The sequence below is a fragment of the Lytechinus pictus genome, chromosome 3, assembly GCF_037042905.1.
Source record: "Lytechinus pictus isolate F3 Inbred chromosome 3, Lp3.0, whole genome shotgun sequence".
Taxonomy (NCBI): domain Eukaryota; kingdom Metazoa; phylum Echinodermata; class Echinoidea; order Temnopleuroida; family Toxopneustidae; genus Lytechinus; species Lytechinus pictus.
The window spans coordinates 35,457,134-35,479,000 of record NC_087247.1 but is presented as its reverse complement, the minus strand read 5'-3'; the positions used below and the strand labels follow the sequence as shown (position 1 = coordinate 35,479,000).

General features: G+C 34.3%; 1 protein-coding gene across 1 annotated transcript in view; it reads left to right on the top strand.

Annotated features, from left to right (window-relative positions):
* LOC129257366 (neurogenic locus notch homolog protein 1-like) overlaps nt 1-21,356 on the top strand; it is a 49,967-nt gene extending 28,611 nt beyond the window's left edge. Inside the window, exons 16-33 of the mRNA XM_054895671.2 lie at nt 3,922-4,035; nt 4,542-4,658; nt 5,751-5,870; nt 6,923-7,042; nt 7,286-7,402; nt 8,394-8,516; nt 9,292-9,411; nt 9,614-9,727; nt 10,289-10,402; nt 10,809-10,925; nt 11,301-11,414; nt 12,439-12,561; nt 13,604-13,720; nt 14,456-14,578; nt 15,265-15,387; nt 16,686-16,793; nt 18,302-18,427; nt 19,232-21,356. Of these exons, the coding sequence (XP_054751646.2) occupies nt 3,922-4,035; nt 4,542-4,658; nt 5,751-5,870; nt 6,923-7,042; nt 7,286-7,402; nt 8,394-8,516; nt 9,292-9,411; nt 9,614-9,727; nt 10,289-10,402; nt 10,809-10,925; nt 11,301-11,414; nt 12,439-12,561; nt 13,604-13,720; nt 14,456-14,578; nt 15,265-15,387; nt 16,686-16,793; nt 18,302-18,427; nt 19,232-19,323 (2,102 nt within the window). The 3' untranslated portion in view covers nt 19,324-21,356. The remainder of the gene's footprint in view (nt 1-3,921; nt 4,036-4,541; nt 4,659-5,750; nt 5,871-6,922; nt 7,043-7,285; nt 7,403-8,393; nt 8,517-9,291; nt 9,412-9,613; nt 9,728-10,288; nt 10,403-10,808; nt 10,926-11,300; nt 11,415-12,438; nt 12,562-13,603; nt 13,721-14,455; nt 14,579-15,264; nt 15,388-16,685; nt 16,794-18,301; nt 18,428-19,231) is intronic.
* The last annotated feature ends 511 nt before the right edge of the window (nt 21,357-21,867 follow it).

Here is a 21,867-nt window from a genome sequence, read left to right as displayed (position 1 = left end):
CGGAATTTGATGAAATTTTTAGTTGACCGTTGACCTGAAGTTGATGTATACCAAATATAGTTGATTTTTAATGACTCGTTATCGAGATATGATAATGACCTGTATTTTACAAAATGGCGCCTGGATGAAGTCACAATGACCTAATGACCTTGAAAAAAGGAGGGCACACTTCCGAAAGCTTAGAATCTCAGCTACATCATACCAAAAGCTCAGGGATAACTAACAAGAAAAAAATGGAGATGTAGCTCACGAAATAGAGGAATGTAGAATCTAGTTTTGAGAAAAAGTCATGTCCCATAGAGATTACACGTAAAATGAGGAAAAATGACATGCCTCTTTTCATTGCAATTTTACACCATGATGCGATTTTCAAAATGAAAATTCATGTTAACTGACGAGAAAAAGTACATTCTAAACTACAACATATCGAAATCTGGGCGGAAAATGATCAATATTCACGGAGTTATGATCAAATTTGCATAAATTTGATGACGTCATTTTTGAAAAAATGAAATTTTCAATTTAGGCGCAATTTTGATGACGTCATGATCAAATTGAGGGACAATGGTGACATGAAATTAAATCTACAACTCATACTCTATTGATATATGAAAAAAAATTGGGGGTCAACGGACTATTTAAAGAGCTACAGGGAATTTTCAATAGACATGTTTTTGCCCATATATGGCCTGTAGTGAGAGCTCGCGCGCACACGTGCTGCAAAGTATAACGGGTGATAATTTCGTTATTACTTGTCGTAGAAGGTTGATCAAGGTATCAAATTGTTCAGAATTATATTATCGGTGCATTGATATAAAAAAAATTGGCGATTCTATGTTGAAAGATGCAATTACGCGCGAAAACGCGCGCGCATGTGCGTGCGCGCGTTTTTTTGCAAAATGCTTAAAATGGCCTGAAACGTATGGAAAATTAATTTGGAACGAATTTGAGCATTTTAAAATTTTAATGCGCGCGTACGTGCGCGTCGAGGTGCGCGCGCAAAATTTGATGAAATTTTTCGTTGACCGTTGACCTGAAATTGATGTATACCAAATATAGTTGATTTTTGATGACTCGTTATCGAGATATGATAATGACCTGATTTTTACAAAATGGCGCCTGGATGACGTCACGATGACCTAATGACCTTGAAAAAGTTGATTTAACTTGAAATCATAGGGCTTGATGACTGACAGAAATTTGAAGGAAATTGACCATGTCGATTTCGAGTGAACGTGTGTACAAAAAAGTGTACGGAAGAAATAAAAATAAACTAGATTTTAATTCGTCATGCGGACGAATTAGGTGGTCTGTCCTTATTCTCGCCATCATGATCACCATTACCATTTTCCAGCAGATCAATATGATCTTCATGATGGCAACGGAATGTTCATTATGGAGGGAATACTTGTGAAAGACGGGAGATGATAAAGCACTGTGAAAATGGTCTCTTTGATATATGACAATACATGTGATATGAAAAAAGTCATTATAGTCTGTTTTATCTTGCTAAATTTTAACTTTTATACCTTTTAATTATCATAAAGGATCATGTACGAGGTGGTAAAATAGAAAAAAAAGAAGAAAAAAATGATCTTGTTTACCCCAGGACTCGAACCTGCGCCCCCGAGAACGCAAGTCAAGTGCGTTATCCATTGAGCCACGACATTCCCCATAGAGATTACACGTAAGCAAATTTGAGAATTGCAAATCCAATTTTGCAAGCGAAAAACGGGCATGATCCCGGCATCTGATCAAAAAATATAGGGCACACTTCCGAAAGCTTAGAATCTCAGCTACAACATTTTAAAAGCTCAGAGACAACTGACAAGAAAAAGTGGAGATATTGCTCACGAAATAGAGGAATGTAGAAATCTAGTTTTGAGAAAAAGTCATGTCCCTTAGAGATTACACGCAAAATGAGGAAAAATGACATGCCTCTTTTGATCGCTATTTTACGCCATGATGCGTTTTTCAAAATGAAAATTCATGTTAACTGAGGAGAATGAGTACATTCTAAACTACAACATATCGAAAATTGGGCGAATATTCACCAATATTCACGGAATTAGAGCCTAATTTGCATAATTGTTATGACGTCATGAAAAGGAAAATGGATATTTTAACTTCCGACGCCATTTTGATGATGTCATGATCGAATTGAGGGACAATGGTGACATGAAATCAAATCTACAACTCATACTCTATCGATATATGAAAAAAAATTGGGGGTCAACGGACTATTTAAGGAACTACAGTGAATTTTTAATAGGCATGTTTTTGCCCATATATGGCCTATAGTAAGAGCTCGCGCGCACACGTGCTGCAAACTTTAACGGGTGTTAATTTCGTTATTAATGGTCGTAGAAGGTTGATCAAGGTATCAAATTGCTCAGAATTATATTATCAATGCAATGATATAACAAAAACGGCGTTTCTGCGTTGCGTTGAAGGCGTTACGCGCGGAAACGCGCGCGCATACCTGTGCGTGCGCAAATTTTTGAAATGCTTAAAATGACCTGAAACGTACTTTACTTTGGTCAAAAAGTGATTTTGAGCATTTTAAAAAATTGACGAGCGCGTACGCGCGCGTCGTGACCTCCAGGTGACCTTTGATGACATGATTTGATGACCCTAGACCTGAAGTTGATGTGATGTTAATTTGATTGATTTTTTATTATTGATAATGGAGATATGATCGACAATGTGATTTTACAAAATGGCGCCTGGATGACGTCATCATGACCTGATGACCTTGAAAAAGTTGATTTTACTTGATATCATAAGGCTTGATGACTGACAGAAATTTGAGGGAAATTGACCATGTCGATTTCGAGTGAACGTGTGTACAAAAAAGTGTACGGAAGAAATAAAAATTCTGGCGAAATCAATAGGTGATCTGTCGTTGACAGACCACCTAATAAATAAAGAATAAAGAAAGAAAATTCTAGCGAAATCAATAGGTGATCTGTCATAGACAGACCACCTAACAAGAATAATAGTTATGATGATAATGATAATAATAATTATAATAATAATAACAAATATAATGATAATAATGAGAACTTTAATAACAATGATAATGATAAATTATGATATGATTTTGAGCGGCATGTGAATTAGTGTGCTCCATTGCATGTACCACTAATTTATCAAGAGTAATGTATGTTTTGTTGTGCGAAATGAATAGGGTTCATTAACTTTTTCCAGAGATTAAAACCTTGAAAAAATGCGAAATATTTTCTTTTAAAAAGGGGAGGTTTATATCGTTTCATCTTTTGTTTTGACCAAATTCTCACAGGCCGGAATCAACTCCCCTTTGAGTGTATTCTGTAAAATGAGAGAACGTGGTTAAAATCTTATAATTTGATCTTTCCATGAATATCCTTATATGTAATTGTAGGTACTACATGCAATTTTTGTGCAGACAGTTTGTGTTTACTAGTAAGTTTCTTCTTGAATAGAGATACATTTATAACCACGTTACAAACACTGTGGACCTACACAGATTTCATTGCCTATGATGTTTACCAGGGCTCCATTTTAAAAATAACTGCAATTTGTCCAATCAACCACAGCGTTTGAAAACCAGCAATCTCAGCATCTAAACAGCATTAGTGTTTAGTTTATTCTCTAGATATGCTGTATTTTTATACATTCATCGTATTCTTGAAAAAAATAGTGTCCCTCTCTTTGTTTACCCCAAAACATGGTGCATATTTCCTGTAGAAAAAAAAGACATTGGTGGATTTCCATATAGTTGAGATTGATCGATCAATAGCACGCCTTTGTAAGACGGGGCCCTGAAATACTATCATATGTGATTGTAACAAATAAATGAGTGTGTAAGAGCCATGCTGATCAATAATGCGAAATATTATTGTTATTTCACGTACATATTGATATGTTTATTATCGCCAGCAAAATCGTGTCTCAATGATCCCTGTCTAAACGGAGGGACATGTGACCAGATGACAAACACTGTACACAGTTGTAATTGCCTACCAGAGTACACCGGGATGCGATGTCAGTACGGTAAGAGTGTAGCTTTGATAGCATGTGCTGCCAGAGAATGTAATTTCTTATTCAAAATATTTTTTGGGGGGGTTACACGTATGTTACAGCTATTCTGTTATTAAGTTAGTGTTTGTGTGTGGTTGAGCTCGTGGACATCGAAATTATGCATTTGCTTTATCATCATTACTTTTTTGAAAATGGGTTATTGCTGTGTTTCAATATATTGATAATAATAATAGCAATACTGATAATACTGATAATAATGTAAATTCAACAAGTTTGATTTTAATTTCTTCAATTTTATATTTTCTTATAAAAAGATATCAAAGCTAGGTTTTCTTTTGTTTATGTATGCTGCTCATTCGTTTTACTTCCTCATTTCATCTTGGAGGACGTTCAATTATATTCTTGTGTCCTTGGCATAAAAACAAAAACTATGTGTGACTTTAGTGTTAAACCTTATCTTGCCAACTAAATATGAAGATGTGATTGTGAACGCCCTTTGTATTTTTTTGTCTCTGCAGATGACCCATGCTTGGTGACACCTTGTCTAAACGGTGGGACATGTAGTCGGTTTGATGACGGTCTCAATAGAACTTGCATTTGTACAGATTCCTGGATTGGAGATGACTGTTCACTGGGTTAGTTTTATCGAAAGGCATTTAATGTATATAACTTATATTAACTTATTATAGTTAAAAATAATAGGCTTACATAGCACTTCACGTCCATTTCCATTGCAAACTACGTTGTTTGCTAAGCTTATGAGTAAAATTAATTGTAATGCATCTTTCTAAGATAGCTCAATTAGAAAATATTCATCACTTTTTATATTTTTTTATTAACTATCATTTCCCATGACCTCAACAGGAGCTAAAGGGTAAATTGAATTATAAAAACCATACAAGCTAAAGTACAGCATACAAGCTAACTGGGCGTTGTGGCGTGCGCCTGTAATCCAAGCTATGTGGGGAAGTTACAAATTGATGCAGAGGTTCGAGGTTCGAGACTGTAGTAAATATGTTATTCATATGATATTTGAAAAGAAAATCAGCCTTAATTACAGTAAATGGACAATGAGATATATGGAGTTTACAATTTTTCACAATATTTTTCGAGACGGTAGGTTGGATCCTACCTGAATATTCACACTGTACTCAATTGTCACAAAGTTCAACATGCATGTTACACTCTGCTTGAAAAAAATCCTAAACTTAAGTCTTGCCTGTTTTTTTTAGGCCACCTATTCGTCCTTTCCAAGTGCAAATGCTATTTTTACTGAATAATATCATTCAGGCAATTTATTTTCGCCGAAATCGCTTTGTTACCTATTGGTCTCCTTTTAGTTGGTCTACTATTAGTTGGTCTATACTTCAATTTGGTCTGCAACTTATTGGTGTACAACCAATTGGGTCTACCACCTATTGGTCTACTGTCAATTGTTCCACTAACCATTTGGTCTACTGTCAATTGGTCCACTTACCATTTGGTCTACACCTATTAGGGTTTAGACTAAATGGTGTTAGACTTATTGGCTAGTACCAATAGTTTAAGTTGTAGACCAAGTGTTTTACCTGACTTTATGTCAAAAGGAATACGATGATAATTCCTATAATCGCTTTTGCTTATGAAGGAGAGGACGATGTTAAAGTACTTATTGATTCAAATCATCATAACACTCTTTCATGTAAATCTTTCAACTCGTAATGTATGATATTATGTTAATCTTACAGACGGTGGATGCAATCCCGATAACCCGTGCAGAAATGGGCAATGTGTTTCGGACAGCTCTACCGGAAGTTTTGTTCGATGTGATTGCGATCCTGGATTTATAGGCTCAGTCTGCCAAACCAGTAAGATCACATTCATTATATACGATCTCCTTCTAGGCCGTAACTGTGTTGGCGTCTATCAATGGGGAATTCATTTTCACCCTTTTCTATTCTTTTATTTGTCATTACTTTACATATCGAGGATGAAGCTGCCTGCTCCCCTTTTTTCCTACTGGTGCATCATAGAATCCAATACTGACCTTAGTAATATAAGAACTGCCATCATCGGAACACAACATTGTTCGATTCGACTCAATCACTCACTTTGCCATATGTTCTTCTTCTAATGTATTCAAAAAAATACAAACCTATACCTCAATTCCTTTCATATTTGACAGATTGTCTTGATACCAGTTTAAGAAACCGGATTAGTTTATTTCCAGTGCTATTCGACCTTTTATACAAGCATAATAATAGACTTTAAAGGGAAGACATCCAAAGTTGTCAATGTATGTCATATTTATATATATATATATATATATATATATACATATATATGTTCGATTCCCGGCAGAGACATTTTTTCGGCATCACCAATTTTTCCAAAGGGTAGATAGCTCTGGGAACCTTGATTTAAGCTACGCCTACCATTGTTCTCTTCATCCATTTCTTTACAATATTTAAATAAAAGAGTTGTTAAAGCTGTTGTACATGTATAACTTCACACATTTATATATACACATATATATATATATATATATATATATATACATATATATATATATATATATATATATATATATATATATATATATATATATATATGTATGTAGATTCACATATATTTCCTTATTAGATTTTCATTGAATATTTAATAATGTACATGTCTTTCTTGATATTTTTGTAATTAAACGTATAATTTGAGGATGGAGATCTCTTATTTTTTAAATTTCTAGATAATTACCAGGCCTTGAAAACCATATACAATGAAACTTATTAGTTTCTGTATACGTGGGGCCTCCCTGAATCCGTTGCCGAGAGGTGCATCATTTCATTATTTTTTGTGAAGTATATTATAATCTATAATCTTGTCCTATGCAATAATTCATCTTAAAAATTGTGCCTTTTCACAGTTGATCCGTGTTTCATCAACCCTTGTCGAAATGGCGGTCAGTGTAATATCGCTTCCACTAACGTAGCTCAACATGTGTGTACTTGTGCTTTTTCATGGACCGGTAGCTCTTGCGAAATACGTAAGTTGACCATAAGCAGTTTAAAAGTTGATATTTAATTTACCGTCAACAGTATTAGAATCACAAATGTATTGATAGATATAACACTTACCGCACGTGGCAGGTCACTTTTGAGTGCACAGAACTATACAGACGAAACAGAAGATTGTAGGGAAAATGCCAAACTTTTATGTCATGAAAACCCGACATAAATCTTCCAATATAAGATTTTATATGATTTTAATTGTAACTTATATATTTCAGCTAGCGGATGTAATCCCAATCCTTGTAATGGAGAAACATGTATACACAACACTTTAACAGGAGAATTAACGAGGTGTGACTGTCCTCTTTCACGTCTCGGTGACAATTGTGAATTTGGTAAGTTTATCATAATTAAAATATACAGCTCGCACCTTATTATGGAAGAATCATTTCATTCATTTAACATTCATTTAAAACATATATATGCATATAGAATATGAAATAATATAGAATATACAAACTTATCATGAACCCCCCCCAAAAAAAAAAAAAATGACAAAAGATTTATAAAATACACTCGAAAATGTAGTTGATGCAGGGAGTCGGAAATATCGTTGACCTGTCAAACCCGACCACCTTTATTACTACATAGTTCATATTCTGTTTGATTCCATTATTAAGTAAGCATGCCCATCAGATTAAAAAAAATAATATATTTCCGTTCGAAAAGTTTATGATTTTTTTTCAAAATAAGTTTTTGTGGTTTGGGTGATTCGTTTATTTTTAAACCAAGTTTAGATTTTAAGAGATATGTTTTGTTATGTTTTTTTCTTTTGGTTCGATATATACGTATATATGTGAATATGTAATTGTGCATTTGATTATGTAAATATTACTGATTCAATTATATCAATTATAACAAATTGCTTGTCATGCGAACAGAGCCGTTGTGGAAGCAGTTCTGAAACTGACATGGCTACCCAGTATAAATAAATTTACAAATGAAATGAAATAAAATAAAATAAAATAAATGAAAATGTGTTTCATACAGGGTTGGAGTTGATTAGTTTGTGTTATATGTCTAAATTGGAGAACTACAATACATAAACTTGCAGATCTGAGGAACTATACACAGTTCTTCAAACTTGGAAAGAATTGAAAAATTTTAAAAATAATGATGTCAATTAAAAAAAAATGCAACAGAAGCAAAAATATTATAACATTAAAAATTGCACAATAAAATAAAATTTCTTATATGTGCTCGTTTGGTGTACCCTTTCTTCGAATTTCAGGCATGGAATCGGTTGGTAGTTAGAGGGAAGGGAGATAGATCTATGAGTCAGATATCTGGTAGAGTGTATCTATCATCTTATTCCTTTTTATGCAGTAAACCCTTGCAATTCTGACCCATGTCAGAACGGAGGTGAATGTGAAGTTACACTTGGGATTGAACCACCTGTATACCAGTGTTCGTGCCCGTATGTATGGGTAGGGGGTAACTGCCAAGAAGGTGAGCCTAAAAGATTTTATATATAAAATATATATTATATATATATATAACTGTATAATGAAGGAATGTTTGTTTGTAGCTGGACGTATAAAGTTGAATAAATTTGAACAATGGGTAGCAAGATGAACAATAAACAATTTGACAAACTAATTGTCAAATATCTTCAAATATTTATATATCTTTCCGTCCATTTGATTGGGTTCGCCTAAACAACTGACCTGGCTCTGTGGTCTAGTGGTCCAGGCACTAGCGTTCTAAGCTGGGGAACCCGGGTTCGATTCCCGGTAGAGAAATTTTTCGGCCTCTTATATTCGAAAAGGGAGATTATCTCAGGGGAACCGTGATGTAAGCTACTCCTGCCATTTTCTCTATTCTCATTTATTCCACGAAAAAATAATTGCCAAAGCTGTTAATACATTCCGTTTTTTCCGATCTATCCGTATACCTAGGTGTGACAATGAGACAGTTTCTGTTTATGGTAACTCCCCTTAGAACTTGGCAGGACAGCTTTATTGCTAGTAAACGCCAAGCTGGTATAACCCATTACCTAGGGAACATTTTACGTCTAGGTTAATCAGTCGTAGTGACCGACGTTATAGACGACAGATATTACTCATGGGTCTTTTTATCAAGGTGGAGACAATGGCAAAGTGGGATTTGAACTAACAGCCTTCCGATTATGGGTCCATTGCTCTGACCACTGGACCACACGACCCGTGTTGATAGTTGAGGGTACCTAATAATTAATGTCTTTGTTCTTATTGTTATATTTAAGCCGGCGGATGTCAAGGAACAGTTTGTCTGAATTTGGGTACTTGCGTGTATGATTTCACTACCGGAGAACACATTCGCTGTGATTGCACGTCATCATATACCGGTGCTAATTGTCAAATAGGTAAGCACGGTTCATATTTATGATGCCTTGCATATTATCTACTGTGTCACAGTAATATGGATTTATCATATTGTGCATCATTACTTGCAAAAGGTATTTACTAATCATGCTGATTTGATCTAGTATGAAATCATTATATTACCCTCGTCCTTTGTGTAAATCTTTATTAACCTTTTCCAATATCTTTTTTTTTATATTAAAGTGAGACCCTGTTCTACCGATCCCTGTCAGAATGGAGCAACTTGCAATCCGATGGGCGACAGTGTTTACTCTTGTATTTGTACTACAGAATGGGTCGGGCGCCACTGCAATATTGGTGAGGAATGGTATTTCAATTCAATTCGATATGAATCAGATCCAAATTGAAATTCTAAAGAAAGCAGTATAAAATATAGCATATGAAAATAAGGGGGTCCACTAAAAGTGTGATCTGCTTTGAAAACATGAAAAATAATTGATTACCTAATGTCGTTAAAGAGACAAGATTAAGAAGCAAAATTCATACTGTCAGACCACCAAAAAATGCGATATACATGTAAAACAAAGCGAGGCAGAAGCTAAAAAGAACAAAGGACAAGAAGAGACTTATCAGCTTTGCCGTTTAAAAAATGACGGCCAGCCTAGGCTTCGTGCCCATCTGTCAATTCTATACATCATTCCTAAACATCACTATTATGCGTGCATGCAATAGAAAAAGTGTCCATATTTCACTTCAATCTTTTTTAACGTGTGTATAGTCGCACATGCATAGCCCGATTGATCAATTTCGTCTTGCATAAAAATAAGACAGTATACATAGAAACATTTTACCCAAAGCATTTTCGTAACGTCATTCGCTTAAGGAGAACTTATCTCTTTGTTATATTCATGTGTACAGATAATCCATGTATTCCAAATCCTTGTCAATATGGAGGGACATGCGAGCCCACAAATCAAGGAACGTTTTCATGCTCATGTAGAGATGGCTTCACTGGTACAAGATGTGAAGATGGTCAGTATGAAAATGATTTGTTTAGAAGTTGAATTGAGGCTTTGTAATTTAATGATATTTTGTTACATTTTATATTTTTTAAAGATGTATAATTCTTGATCATAGCCACAATCGGCAGCTTCTTGGTGAAAGACGGCCAAACCAATGTAGATATAACTGTCTTCAGTCTTTCACAGCAAGATACAATTTTGTGGCCTGTTAAAATGTTATCCAATCAACGTGTGTGAGTATTTCCCCGCAGTATGACTCTTCTTTGGAGAGGAGCCCTGTTTCTAGTGATGTTCTCTCAAAGATTCACCTTATATATATATATATATATATATATATATATATATATATATATATATATATATATATATATATATATACACTATATATACTATATATTACACTATTCCTTTTTCAGCCAAACTATGCCAGAGTCGTCCGTGTTTCAACAATGGACAATGCAGTGTAAATGATGCGGGGACGGAGATTATATGTGACTGTCCAATGCTGTTCTCAGGACCCCTCTGTCAAGATTGTAAGTTGAACTGATTTGTTGAATGCCCCTTATCTTTTTATTTATATTTTTATTCAGAAGCCCCTTTTCTTTAACAAATGTCATCACCATCCCTTTTCTCTATATCCACTTTCTGCTGTCAGGCTTAGATGTTGAGCAAATATGCCCAAATTATGCATTGTCTGTAAGAAATGTCTAACTCTCCAAGATGCATTTACTATTCAAGTGAAACAAAATGTACGTTATGCCTGATTCCCCTTCCCCCTCTTCTAAAAGGAGAATTATTGTTTGAGACTTGCCCAGACTTCACCTAGATAGTATCTCCACGAAATAATACTGTTATATTTTCTCTCTCTCTTTCTCTGTATCTACTTATTAATTGGGACCATGATTCAGCTGATGAGTGTGCTATGAATCCTTGCCTCAATGATGGAATATGCCGACCGAATGGAAATACCTTCACATGTCAATGTCAGAGTGATTTCACGGGTGGAATTTGCGAAACGCCAGGTATGATAATTGTTGTCCTAAAGTTTATCAATATCATGGGTGATTTCAAGTCCTTAGTCGGAACTTGCGTTGGTATTGGAAAACCAATTCAAAGTGCTTCCCTTAGCTTCAGCACTCTATCTGAAATTCCAAACTGATCAAAAAAACATATCATTTTTTATTCAAAACCGAGAGAGATTTATCTCAGGACGAACCTCACTTTAATTTTTCTGTTTCGCTGATGTAAAATTTTGACCCTACACAAAACGGCCAAACCGATCTTGATATCAACCCATAATGTAACTCCCCATTTAGGTTACAAGCAAGAAACTTTCTAATTGCCTTTTATACCGTATAGAGATGTATGGTAGAGTTATAAGAATTTTTGCAGATCTTGATATAGTATGACGGATCGTTACCATTTTTACGATTTTAAAATAAATGTAATACAAATAATTTGAAATGGGCTACCACATTAATATAATGATTGTGCTTTTCCCTTCTCACAGTACACAAAAGTTCACATTCTTGCTACTAAAAATACAGTGATTAAATCGGCATAAATTCTTTTAAATCTAGGTTATACCCACAAAAGGGCGGCGCTGCATAGATTCAGGGTATGGGCCCTATTATTTTTCAAATAGTGAAAATAACAATAAAATGGGAATAAAAGGAAAAGAACAAAAAAGAGAATATAAAAAGAAAGGTATATTACCCCTATAATTCAATCAAATACTGAAAAAAGGGTCGTCTCCGAACGCCCCTCCCCCTTCAAAATACCCCGACGGCGCCCCTGACTCACTACTAAAAATGCATGCAATCAGTTGAATGTCATTTTATCTGGATTTAGATGGGTGATGATCAACTAAGAAAGTGTTTGGTTATTTTTTTTTCTAGATTTCTCCACCAGAGTTACTTTTCTAGTTTTCAGTATTTTTTTTAACTATCTTAATGGTGGATTATGGCTCTTATCAAATGTATAACTATTAAGGACACTTGAATTATCTATGTTTGACTTAAATTAATACATTTTTTCTCCATGAAGTGTCTGTGGTGAGTTGCAACAATGAATGTAGCGGTAATGGTGCCTGTATTCCAGATGCTGATGGTAACTTTTTAAGATGTCTGTGTTTTGCTGGATTTACTGGACCACGGTGTGAGACTGCAGGTGAGTATACCCAGCTACCTATATGGTTCCATTATATTTTCTCCGACGAGAATTGCTCATTTACCCATCATTAACAGTGGTTCTTGTCCTCAAATTACTCCAAATTAAAAATCCTGTGCCAACCCTAAAATTTTTCCTCCCTTACCCTCTCACACAAAGTCTGTAGCAATTCTGGATAAAATTTTGGTCACCGCCAAATCATGATTAGTAACTGGTTTACTTTTCAACCTAATTGTCATTTGTTTCCAAAATTTGATACATGATTCAGTTGTTTGCAGGGTTCTCATCATAGGTTCTTCCCTGTCAAGCTTCACCTTCTCCAACTTTGAAATTGTCGTTTGAAAAAGAAGAAAACGAATTCAGAATAATAATCCTATAACAGGGATTCCAATTTTCAGACCAAAGTCTCATTTCAGACCTTTTCAACTTATCTTTGGCCATAGAAAACATCTTTTCCATTGTAGAAAGGGGTCATTCTAAATGGGTTTTTTCTTCAATTCTAAGTGTCATCCCTAAGTGAAGGAGACGTATACCTATGATTACTCTTAATTAAATTGTAGATAGCAGATACAAGGGAAAGTAAGCGGGGTAAAGAGGGAAATACACAGTCGCAAATGTTCACACAAACGATGCGTTTGTTCCTACTTTTTAAGAATTTGATTCGTAAGGAGCAAATTAAATATGATTTATGGGGATTTATGAAAAATCAATCCTGAATTTTTATGACCCGGAAATAGTCTTTAAGCGTTCTTAGTCATTCGTATTGTGACTATGTTTATTGACAGGTATCGTAGACAAAAAAAGAAAGCAATTGGCATGGTTAATTGGCTAAATATACAGATTTTTACAAGAAAGTGATTTTTGAAATATCAAAGTAATTGTGCATGAAGGTTTAGCCTGGGCTATAATAGGTATGTGTTATTTTTAGTTCATAAGCGTTGACCTGTCATCAATACAGTTTATACAAAATGATAACTGCATGATGTTTAATTAAGTTCCTTATGTCTAATCAAATTTGAACTTGACTGTTTATATATTTCAGTGTCAGTTTGCGATAGAGTAGAGTGCTTAAACGGAGGCAGCTGTTTCTTAAGAGGCAATAACGGGTTCATTTGCTCGTGTGCTGTTGGATTCAGAGGAACATTGTGTGAAATAGGAGGTTCGTAAGGAGTCATCAAGTTAACTTTAGTTATCCAGTGTTCTTGCATAGGACTAAAGGTGTTATGTAAGATTTGAAGACGGGCAGATTTAGGTTTATATTTATGAACCTTTTATGTTTTGTTTTAAAGTAACATAAAGACATAACATGACATCGTTGAGCTAATATTAATAAATCAATTCAGTTGCATACAAAAATATTTTTTTAATAAAAAATATAGCATGATAGAAGGAAACTAGAACCGATCAAGTAGAATAACAATGAGCTTGAGAGAAAATAGAGAATATTGATTACAGAAATAAAAATGAATTCATTATGAATTCATTTCTTCAGTATTTTACTACACATCACGCATCATTTTGTTTCATAATAGTAACGATATTTATGGTTCCCTTTGCTTGTATGTTCTATATTTTTGTGAGATCATTGTGATCTGTCAAACCTAAATAAATGGTATGACACTCCATCGAAAAACAGAGCTGTTATGCTCAATAGCTCTGAATTGGGCTATCCAACAATATCATAGTATTATTATTGTTGTTTTGTGAGTTATTGTGTATGTTATATTGTTTTTATGACTTCGTAAATAAAACAAACAAACAATGATTATTAACATTATTAAAAAATAATTTTGAGTGTGAATACTGTTCTGGAAGATATCCCATTTTTCAGATAAAAACGAGTGACATTCGTGAGCATAGTTCACTGAATGACTCAACTTTTTCTATAATACAGATGGTAATACACAGATTTGTGCTGTGAATACATGTTTCGGCAGAGGAACGTGTGATGATTCTGGCAATGCTGTTAGATGCGTATGCAACGAGGGATATACAGGACAATTCTGCCAAACAACGGGTAAGCATCAAAATTAACAACTTTTCATCCGATTTCACTCCTAGAATTGGCAACATTCTTTTCCCCCACATATCGTTGAGAAACTGATAATGTTTCGATTTAAATGTTTACATGTTTTTTCCGTCTTTATTAAGATTATTTTGATGTATTGTTTATGATTTTTTTTTATAGCAAATGGCAAATAAAAATGAATTATATACAAGTGATTCAAAACGTGACTGTACGCTGAATCTTTTTTCCTAGGTGGCAAAATATCCGTGGTGTTCGGAATTATATAAGAATACAATTTGATACACAAAATTTGTCAAATTTTTTGAAAATCTGAGATACAATGTAGGATTTGAAAATTCCTTGGAGCGCTGTTCCCCCTTTGTGGATAGCTTCCCGTAGGAAACCTCAACCGAAATGAAAAAAAAAAAACATTGTAAGACAGTCATCTAGGAAGTGGCCATATTTGGGGAGTTGTCCAAGAACCAGATTTTGCTATTGAAAAGTATGATGAAATTAATGTTCCTCTATCAAATAGTCGAAAATGAGCTTTATATCTGACAAAACACCCTACTATCCATTGAGTTTCTTTGCGAAACGCTTTCCAACAAGATTTTCTGAAACATAGGTAAGAAGCATGTTGCTCCATAAAATCTTTTTTTTTCATAAAATTATCATAATTAACTTATTCTTTCCAGTTTCATCGTCCCAGTGCAGTGGTTTTGTGTGTTTGAATGGCGGGTCGTGCTTTCAAAGCACAATCACTGGTGAATTCATTTGTACTTGTGTCTCTGGTTTTACGGGAGATCGATGCGAAAATGGTAAGTATTGGTTCAAAGAATGTAAACTAAGCTACAACAGGGAGGACAGTAGCAATTGAATGGGGGCCATGGACCCCAAAAATTTTCAAAAACCAAGAAAAATTAAGAAAAAAAAGAAAAAAGGAAAGACAGTGAAAGTAAAGATTTCATTTTCGAAATATGTCAAAATCTATCAAAAAGTTAGATTTTCATTTTAAATCTTAATCTTTCGATTGATTGTGCTACTAATTGAAATCGCGGCTGTTGACGCTGTCTTATAAAAAAAGTGATCACGATCGAGTCTCCCGCACTGTATTCACTGAAGAACTGGGGTGTTAAAACCTGTAAAACAGACACCAAAGATTCAAGTGATAGAGCTACGTCGATCTGGCGCTGCACTGTAGCTGCCGGGCCCACGATCATGATTGATCATTATTGGGCAGAAAGAATTTTCGAATTATTGCTATTTCAGATTCCATTACGGGCAATAAATTGTGGATTTGGCGCACTGAGAGGAAACCACCCTGAGGTGTTAGAATTGCACCCTAGAGCTTGAATATTGGTAACCTTTGAACACCAAAGAATGTAAAAAGTAAGAACCAAAGGTGTAATAAAACAAATAGATGTTAGACTAACGCTGTTAATTTAACACCAGAGTAAAATGACTGGTGGCTTCATATTTTACACCAGTTAAAAGTTTTGCTGTGTAAATAGACTGACAAGATAAGTGTAAAATGAAGATACACCAGACACCAAACTTGGTCTAAGTAGGTGAGATGATTACTTGGAGAGTGTTTCATCAAAATTTGTCACCTGACAAGTTATTAGATCTGATAACTTTCCTTGGTTGACAATGAGAGTACGAGAGGCAAAAGAATGAGACTAACCCATTTAAAAGTAAAGAAACTATCAACACTTGTAATTTTTTAAGAACTGAAATGAAAATATGTGAAATGTCAATATATTTGTCGAAGTCATTTGGTTACAGAAAAAACACATGATCTGCATTCTTAGTCCCGTGTTTAACCTATTGGTTGTTATGGGACTGTGGTTAATACGAATTCAGCAGTCTTCAAATGATTCGTAAATTCAGTTGTAAATGAAACATATGTCCTGTCACTGTTACATCTATTTTGTTATAATATTGTCTTTATACGCTCTGTTTCATTGTCCACTTATTGCATATCCACTGTTTTATCTATTCTGTAACTATTCTTTGTAAAAGAATTTGCGCTTTCTTTTTTAATTGAGTCAGTTTTGTTTGCATTTTATTGTGGAGTGAATTAAGAAATGATAGCCATCTTGACTTTCATTTACAGATACACGTCAATGCATTCCAAACCCTTGCCGAAGTGGTTTATGCTCAGCGACAATAAATGGATACAGATGTAACTGTTTCAATGGCTTCACAGGAACAAATTGTGACGGTAAGTGAGAACCAATTAGGAGTTGGTCTTTGCAAAGAAATGTCATTGATCTGATCAAACCCAACTATGGAAAGCCATAGATGCCATAACTCTCCAGCAAGAAGGCACAATTTATTTGTATACTAAAAGTAAAAGAAGATTGTGAATTGTTACAACAGTGACGCATACATGTGTTATCTATTCGTGTAAGAGTAGGGGAAACCCCGGTGTAGACGTGGTCCACCTGCACTCCCCCAATCAGTTATCTAATTGGAAGAGAGACATGCGGGTCATATTGATTCAGTTTGCTCTTCGCCTCCCAGGCACAGGGGACCCCACACAACAATAATGATAATCAGAATATTTTCTAAATTATATTTCCACGGATTTTCCATTGTTAAAATTGATTGGATAAATTACAATTTTTTTGTAAAATGTCTCTCTGATTGTGATCAAAAACAGACATGAGAATTGCACTGATTGAATCGTGAATAGAACAGAAAACGTTTGGGCTTGTAAACATTATTATTGCTGACTAACAAAAGAACAGTCCAGAGTGTACCGATTTATTGTGAAAGTGCAGTAGAAAAAATAAAATCCATACCCCTCCCCCTTTCTGGAATCTTTTATTTCATGCAGCAACCAATGGAAGAAGGTCTTCTCACTCCCCAACAAATCTCAGTCCCTATTTCAAAACTCATCATCCCATGCCGCTTAAAACACACTGCTCCATATTTTCATATGATAAATCCAATTGTAATTGATAGATATCTGACAATTTTATTCCGGCCCCCCCCCCCCTTTGGTTGCCAGATGAATTTGTTTTCGGGTCGTCCATCCATCCCTCTTTCGTCCTCGCGTTGACGGATAGACTTCAAACTTTGTTTTTTGAATGACGAAGAATAAAATAGTCCAGCCTTGTTCGGGTTAAAAGTAGTTATTGCTCAGTATAATGCAAATACAAACATCAACAATATTATGGTTAATGAAAGCAATATCATAAATAGTTTGTTTAAAATGAAAACATTGAGCCTATATTTTAAAATATATATATATAACATTCTGTTTCAACTACTTGTTCCGATGTGTGAAGATCTTGTCAGTGGCCAATGTCCATCATTAAAAACGAGGCACACACTCATCAGGTTGATGGTGATTATAGTCATTCAATGCATGACATTATTAATGATAATAATAATAGGCATTTATATAGCGCCATCTATCTAGAAAAAATATATTCCGAGGCGCATTGTTTATTATTATTATTACCCCGGCTTTAGCTTGAGCTGCATTTCAACGCTCAGTGCATTCAAGGAATTCATCCTGCCGGGTACCCATTCACCTCACCTGGGTTGAGTGCAGCACAGTGTGGATACATTTCTTGCTGAAGGAAATTACGCCATGGCTGGGATTCGAACCCACAACCTTCCGTTTCAAAGTCAGAAGACTAATCCACTGGGCCACAACGCTCCAACATTCACATCCACAACATTCCTATCAGATTTTATATGTTTCTTTTTCCTGATTAGTACCGACTTCTACCAGTTGCTCACCGAACCCATGTAAAAATGGCGGAAGATGTTCAATCTCTTCCAATCAACTTACACCAACATGCACCTGTCCTTTCGGATACACTGGGGATGTTTGTGAATTCGGTAAGTGATCAAAATATTGAGGTAGTACTCTTAAATCAGAGTAATTTTTTTCCATAACTTCCCCATTTATCAACATTGATTGTATTGTATGCTCTCATGTTGCTATCCATATCCTTGTTCCCTGGACAGATATGTCCTTCAACTCTCCCTCTTTTTAAATTGATTTAATAAAAAAGCAACACAGCGCTTAAAAAAGGACATTTGTGACTCACCATATTGACACATTGCAAATGAATGGATTACATGCAGTGGTTGGAAACAAAAATTGAATTCCATTTACTTTACTTAATGAGGTATATAATACACAAATATGAAAATCAAAATTCATTTCAGTATACATGAATATATGTTGAAATTTAATTTCATTATAAAAATGTATATTCAAAAGTCATAAATACTGTGTGATGGTTGCATCCATATTAAGGCACTATGCACATTCATAGTTGTTATTCATTTGTATTATCTAAATCAAGTATTTGGTCTTTACAACTTTATTCCACAAGTCTACATAAAGTGCTTTTTGTCTTTACAACTCAGCGAATGATGCAGAAAACTGGCATCGTTTGGAGACTATCAAATAAAAATGTTATTGACTATTTCAACCTGTAGTTTTAGGGGGCAAGCTTTCGTTCACTCAAGTGGACTCTCTCAAGCTAATTTCCAAAGCTTGCTGTCTTACGTTCACTGTAGGCCAAAGATAGATGACAATTAACATCCACAGTCCTTGGACTATATTTAATCCTATCTTCACCTTTCTTAATTTTAGTAAGTTCACCCTTTTTTTCCTTTCTTTCTTTTGTATAGTTCCAGCAGGTGGACATGCGACCAATATAAAATCATCAAGTTTGGTTTTCCTGTTTTGTATCATCTCACTGCTGATGGGTTTATACCAGTGATACATCAACACAAATATAGCCCCCATAACACATTACCCCCATAACCCCATTTGGGATCAATCGTTAATTTAAAAGGACTCTTCTGACAAAACAAAAACTTGCAAATGCACATTTGGAATATAGGATATAGATCAATTTGCTTTTTAAATTTTAAATTGTAAATTAAATTTATTTCAATGTAAGACCAGTTGAAATATATGAAATATAATAAAATAAAAGTTGTTTTAATTCTGCAAGTCTTAATGATATTACTGTTAAGTAGCCACTGGATGAACAGGTCAGTGCCTCATATTTTGTCATCTTCATTTTACTCTTTATATTATCAGTTTAGAAGCATATACTTATGTCTTTCAGTATGAAAAAATTTGATATTTATTTCATGTACATCTTCCACTTCTTTACTTCATTCTTGTCAACAATGATGATGCAATTTGTTGAGACGTATGTGTCTATCCTTCATTTTCTCAGGCACTGTTATATTCTTTTCCGCTTTATAATATTTATACCATGTAGAATTAGATAGATATATTTGATATTTTCTACCTCAGTATTATTCACCCCATTTTTTCTCTCCATCTCTCTCTTAAATTATCAATTTATCTACCTTCTATGCTCTATATTTCTCTTCCTTTTGTAACATTTTTTCTTTTTTCCTCCTTCACTTCAACTATGTTACCTAAGTGTTTTTTTTTTATTCCTATTCTGCGGCATAATCTATAAAAGGAATAATAATTTGTACAAGATGGCGTACTTAATAAAATATACTCAGTGCCATTATTCCTAGTTTTAGGCAAAATATTTCCATCTGTAGTAGATCCTTGATCCAATAAACCATTGAAATTGAGGACAAACCTTCTTTCGTTTGATCCGGTAAAGATCAGGGCAGGGAGTGGATAGATAATATTTACTCTGCTACTAAGAGGAAGAAAAGAAGCCCAATTACAACTCCATTCCACTCAAGTTGATGGAGAACGTACACTGGACCTCAAAGTTGTCAATTCCCCATAAAAAGTGACGATAGACAACCTCTTAACATGTAATGTGAAATCAATTGATTATTGGGAGCACTGCAGTTCGTGTCTAATGAATGATTGCTGTCATCATACATGGAAATTATTTCACTATTAAATCTCTGAAAATATTTTACTATCAGTTGTATGTGATTTTAAGGAAAACATAATTATTATACTATTTATGATGTTCTTAAGTTGTATTACTAATCTTTGTGGTGGCGGATTCTTCTATTTATAATGAAATTATAAATAGAAGATTGTGATGAATCAAATACATCTTTTGCGCAAAATTGCACTATATTACAATTTGTTGAGTATACATACATGTTTTTAATTTTTTGTAATGATTGTCGCGCAAAGTTTATCCTGTCAGTCTGAAATGCAACTTTTCATTCAAGTTCTTAAAAATGTTATACTATATATCTAATTACCTTATTCTGTTTTGAATTTGATGAAGTCTAACAAAAATGAAAGGGATCTACTCAGATGTTTCAAATACACTAAATAATTATTTGAATGGAACCCTATTAGAATGATTGTGTCCACTTGTGTAATGCAGCAACTATAGGCTTTTCTTTATTATAGACTTCTATTAAAGCCCTGTATATTCTACTGCTTTGCTAATACATTTTAGTATCTAATTTATCAGTAAACAGAGTGAAGTGCCTTTCGATGTTTTTTTTTCAATGTAACAAACAGTACTGTAAATTGTATATCCTACATAGCTAAGGTTAAGAGAGAATGTTTATTTCGCAGCATAACTTATCAGTTTACTTACATGTAAGTCATTTTTCATAAGATTCAATCTTGATCTGAAATTTGCTGGTTTATTTGTTTCGCATTTGTGAAATTATACAGTTACATCAAAAGTTGTTGCTTATTTATTGTTAAAAAAGCAGGGTCTCTCATGTCAGTACTACAGAACATATAAATAATATAAGGCACACAATGTCAACCATGTAAACCAAGAAAAAATACTCACGTATTCTGAAATAAATGCAGAATGATTTATAAATCAGATATCACAGAATTTAGTGTCATTTGTTTATATTTCTAACTTTACTCTAGTTTCTCTACCTAACCTGGAATTAAGAAATGATCCATACTATATAGCTTCATAAATTGTTTGTCATGGGACGAGGATCTAGGAAGGGCCATTTATCAAATACATATTAACTAAACTTCCTGTCCTACAGGAAGTAAACATGGGACTCCCTGATGTAATCGTCATTTCATTTCATTTGAATTTGTGTTTACTGTTATCTAACACACGTACGTATCCACGGGGAGAGATTCACAGGCTGGTGTGACGGTATGTGCTCTACTGCTACTACTGCTACTCACCGAACAGCGCCATCACTTATTCAGTGGTTTGATTAGCTAGATATTTTCACGTTTTGTTACTGGAATTGTTATTTCAGCGAATCCTTGTCGGCACTTCAGATAACAAGGTCAAACTTTGCTACTGTAAATAACATTTAATTTAAAATTCGCGCTCTTATGTTGAACGATAAATTTCTTTACAATGGAT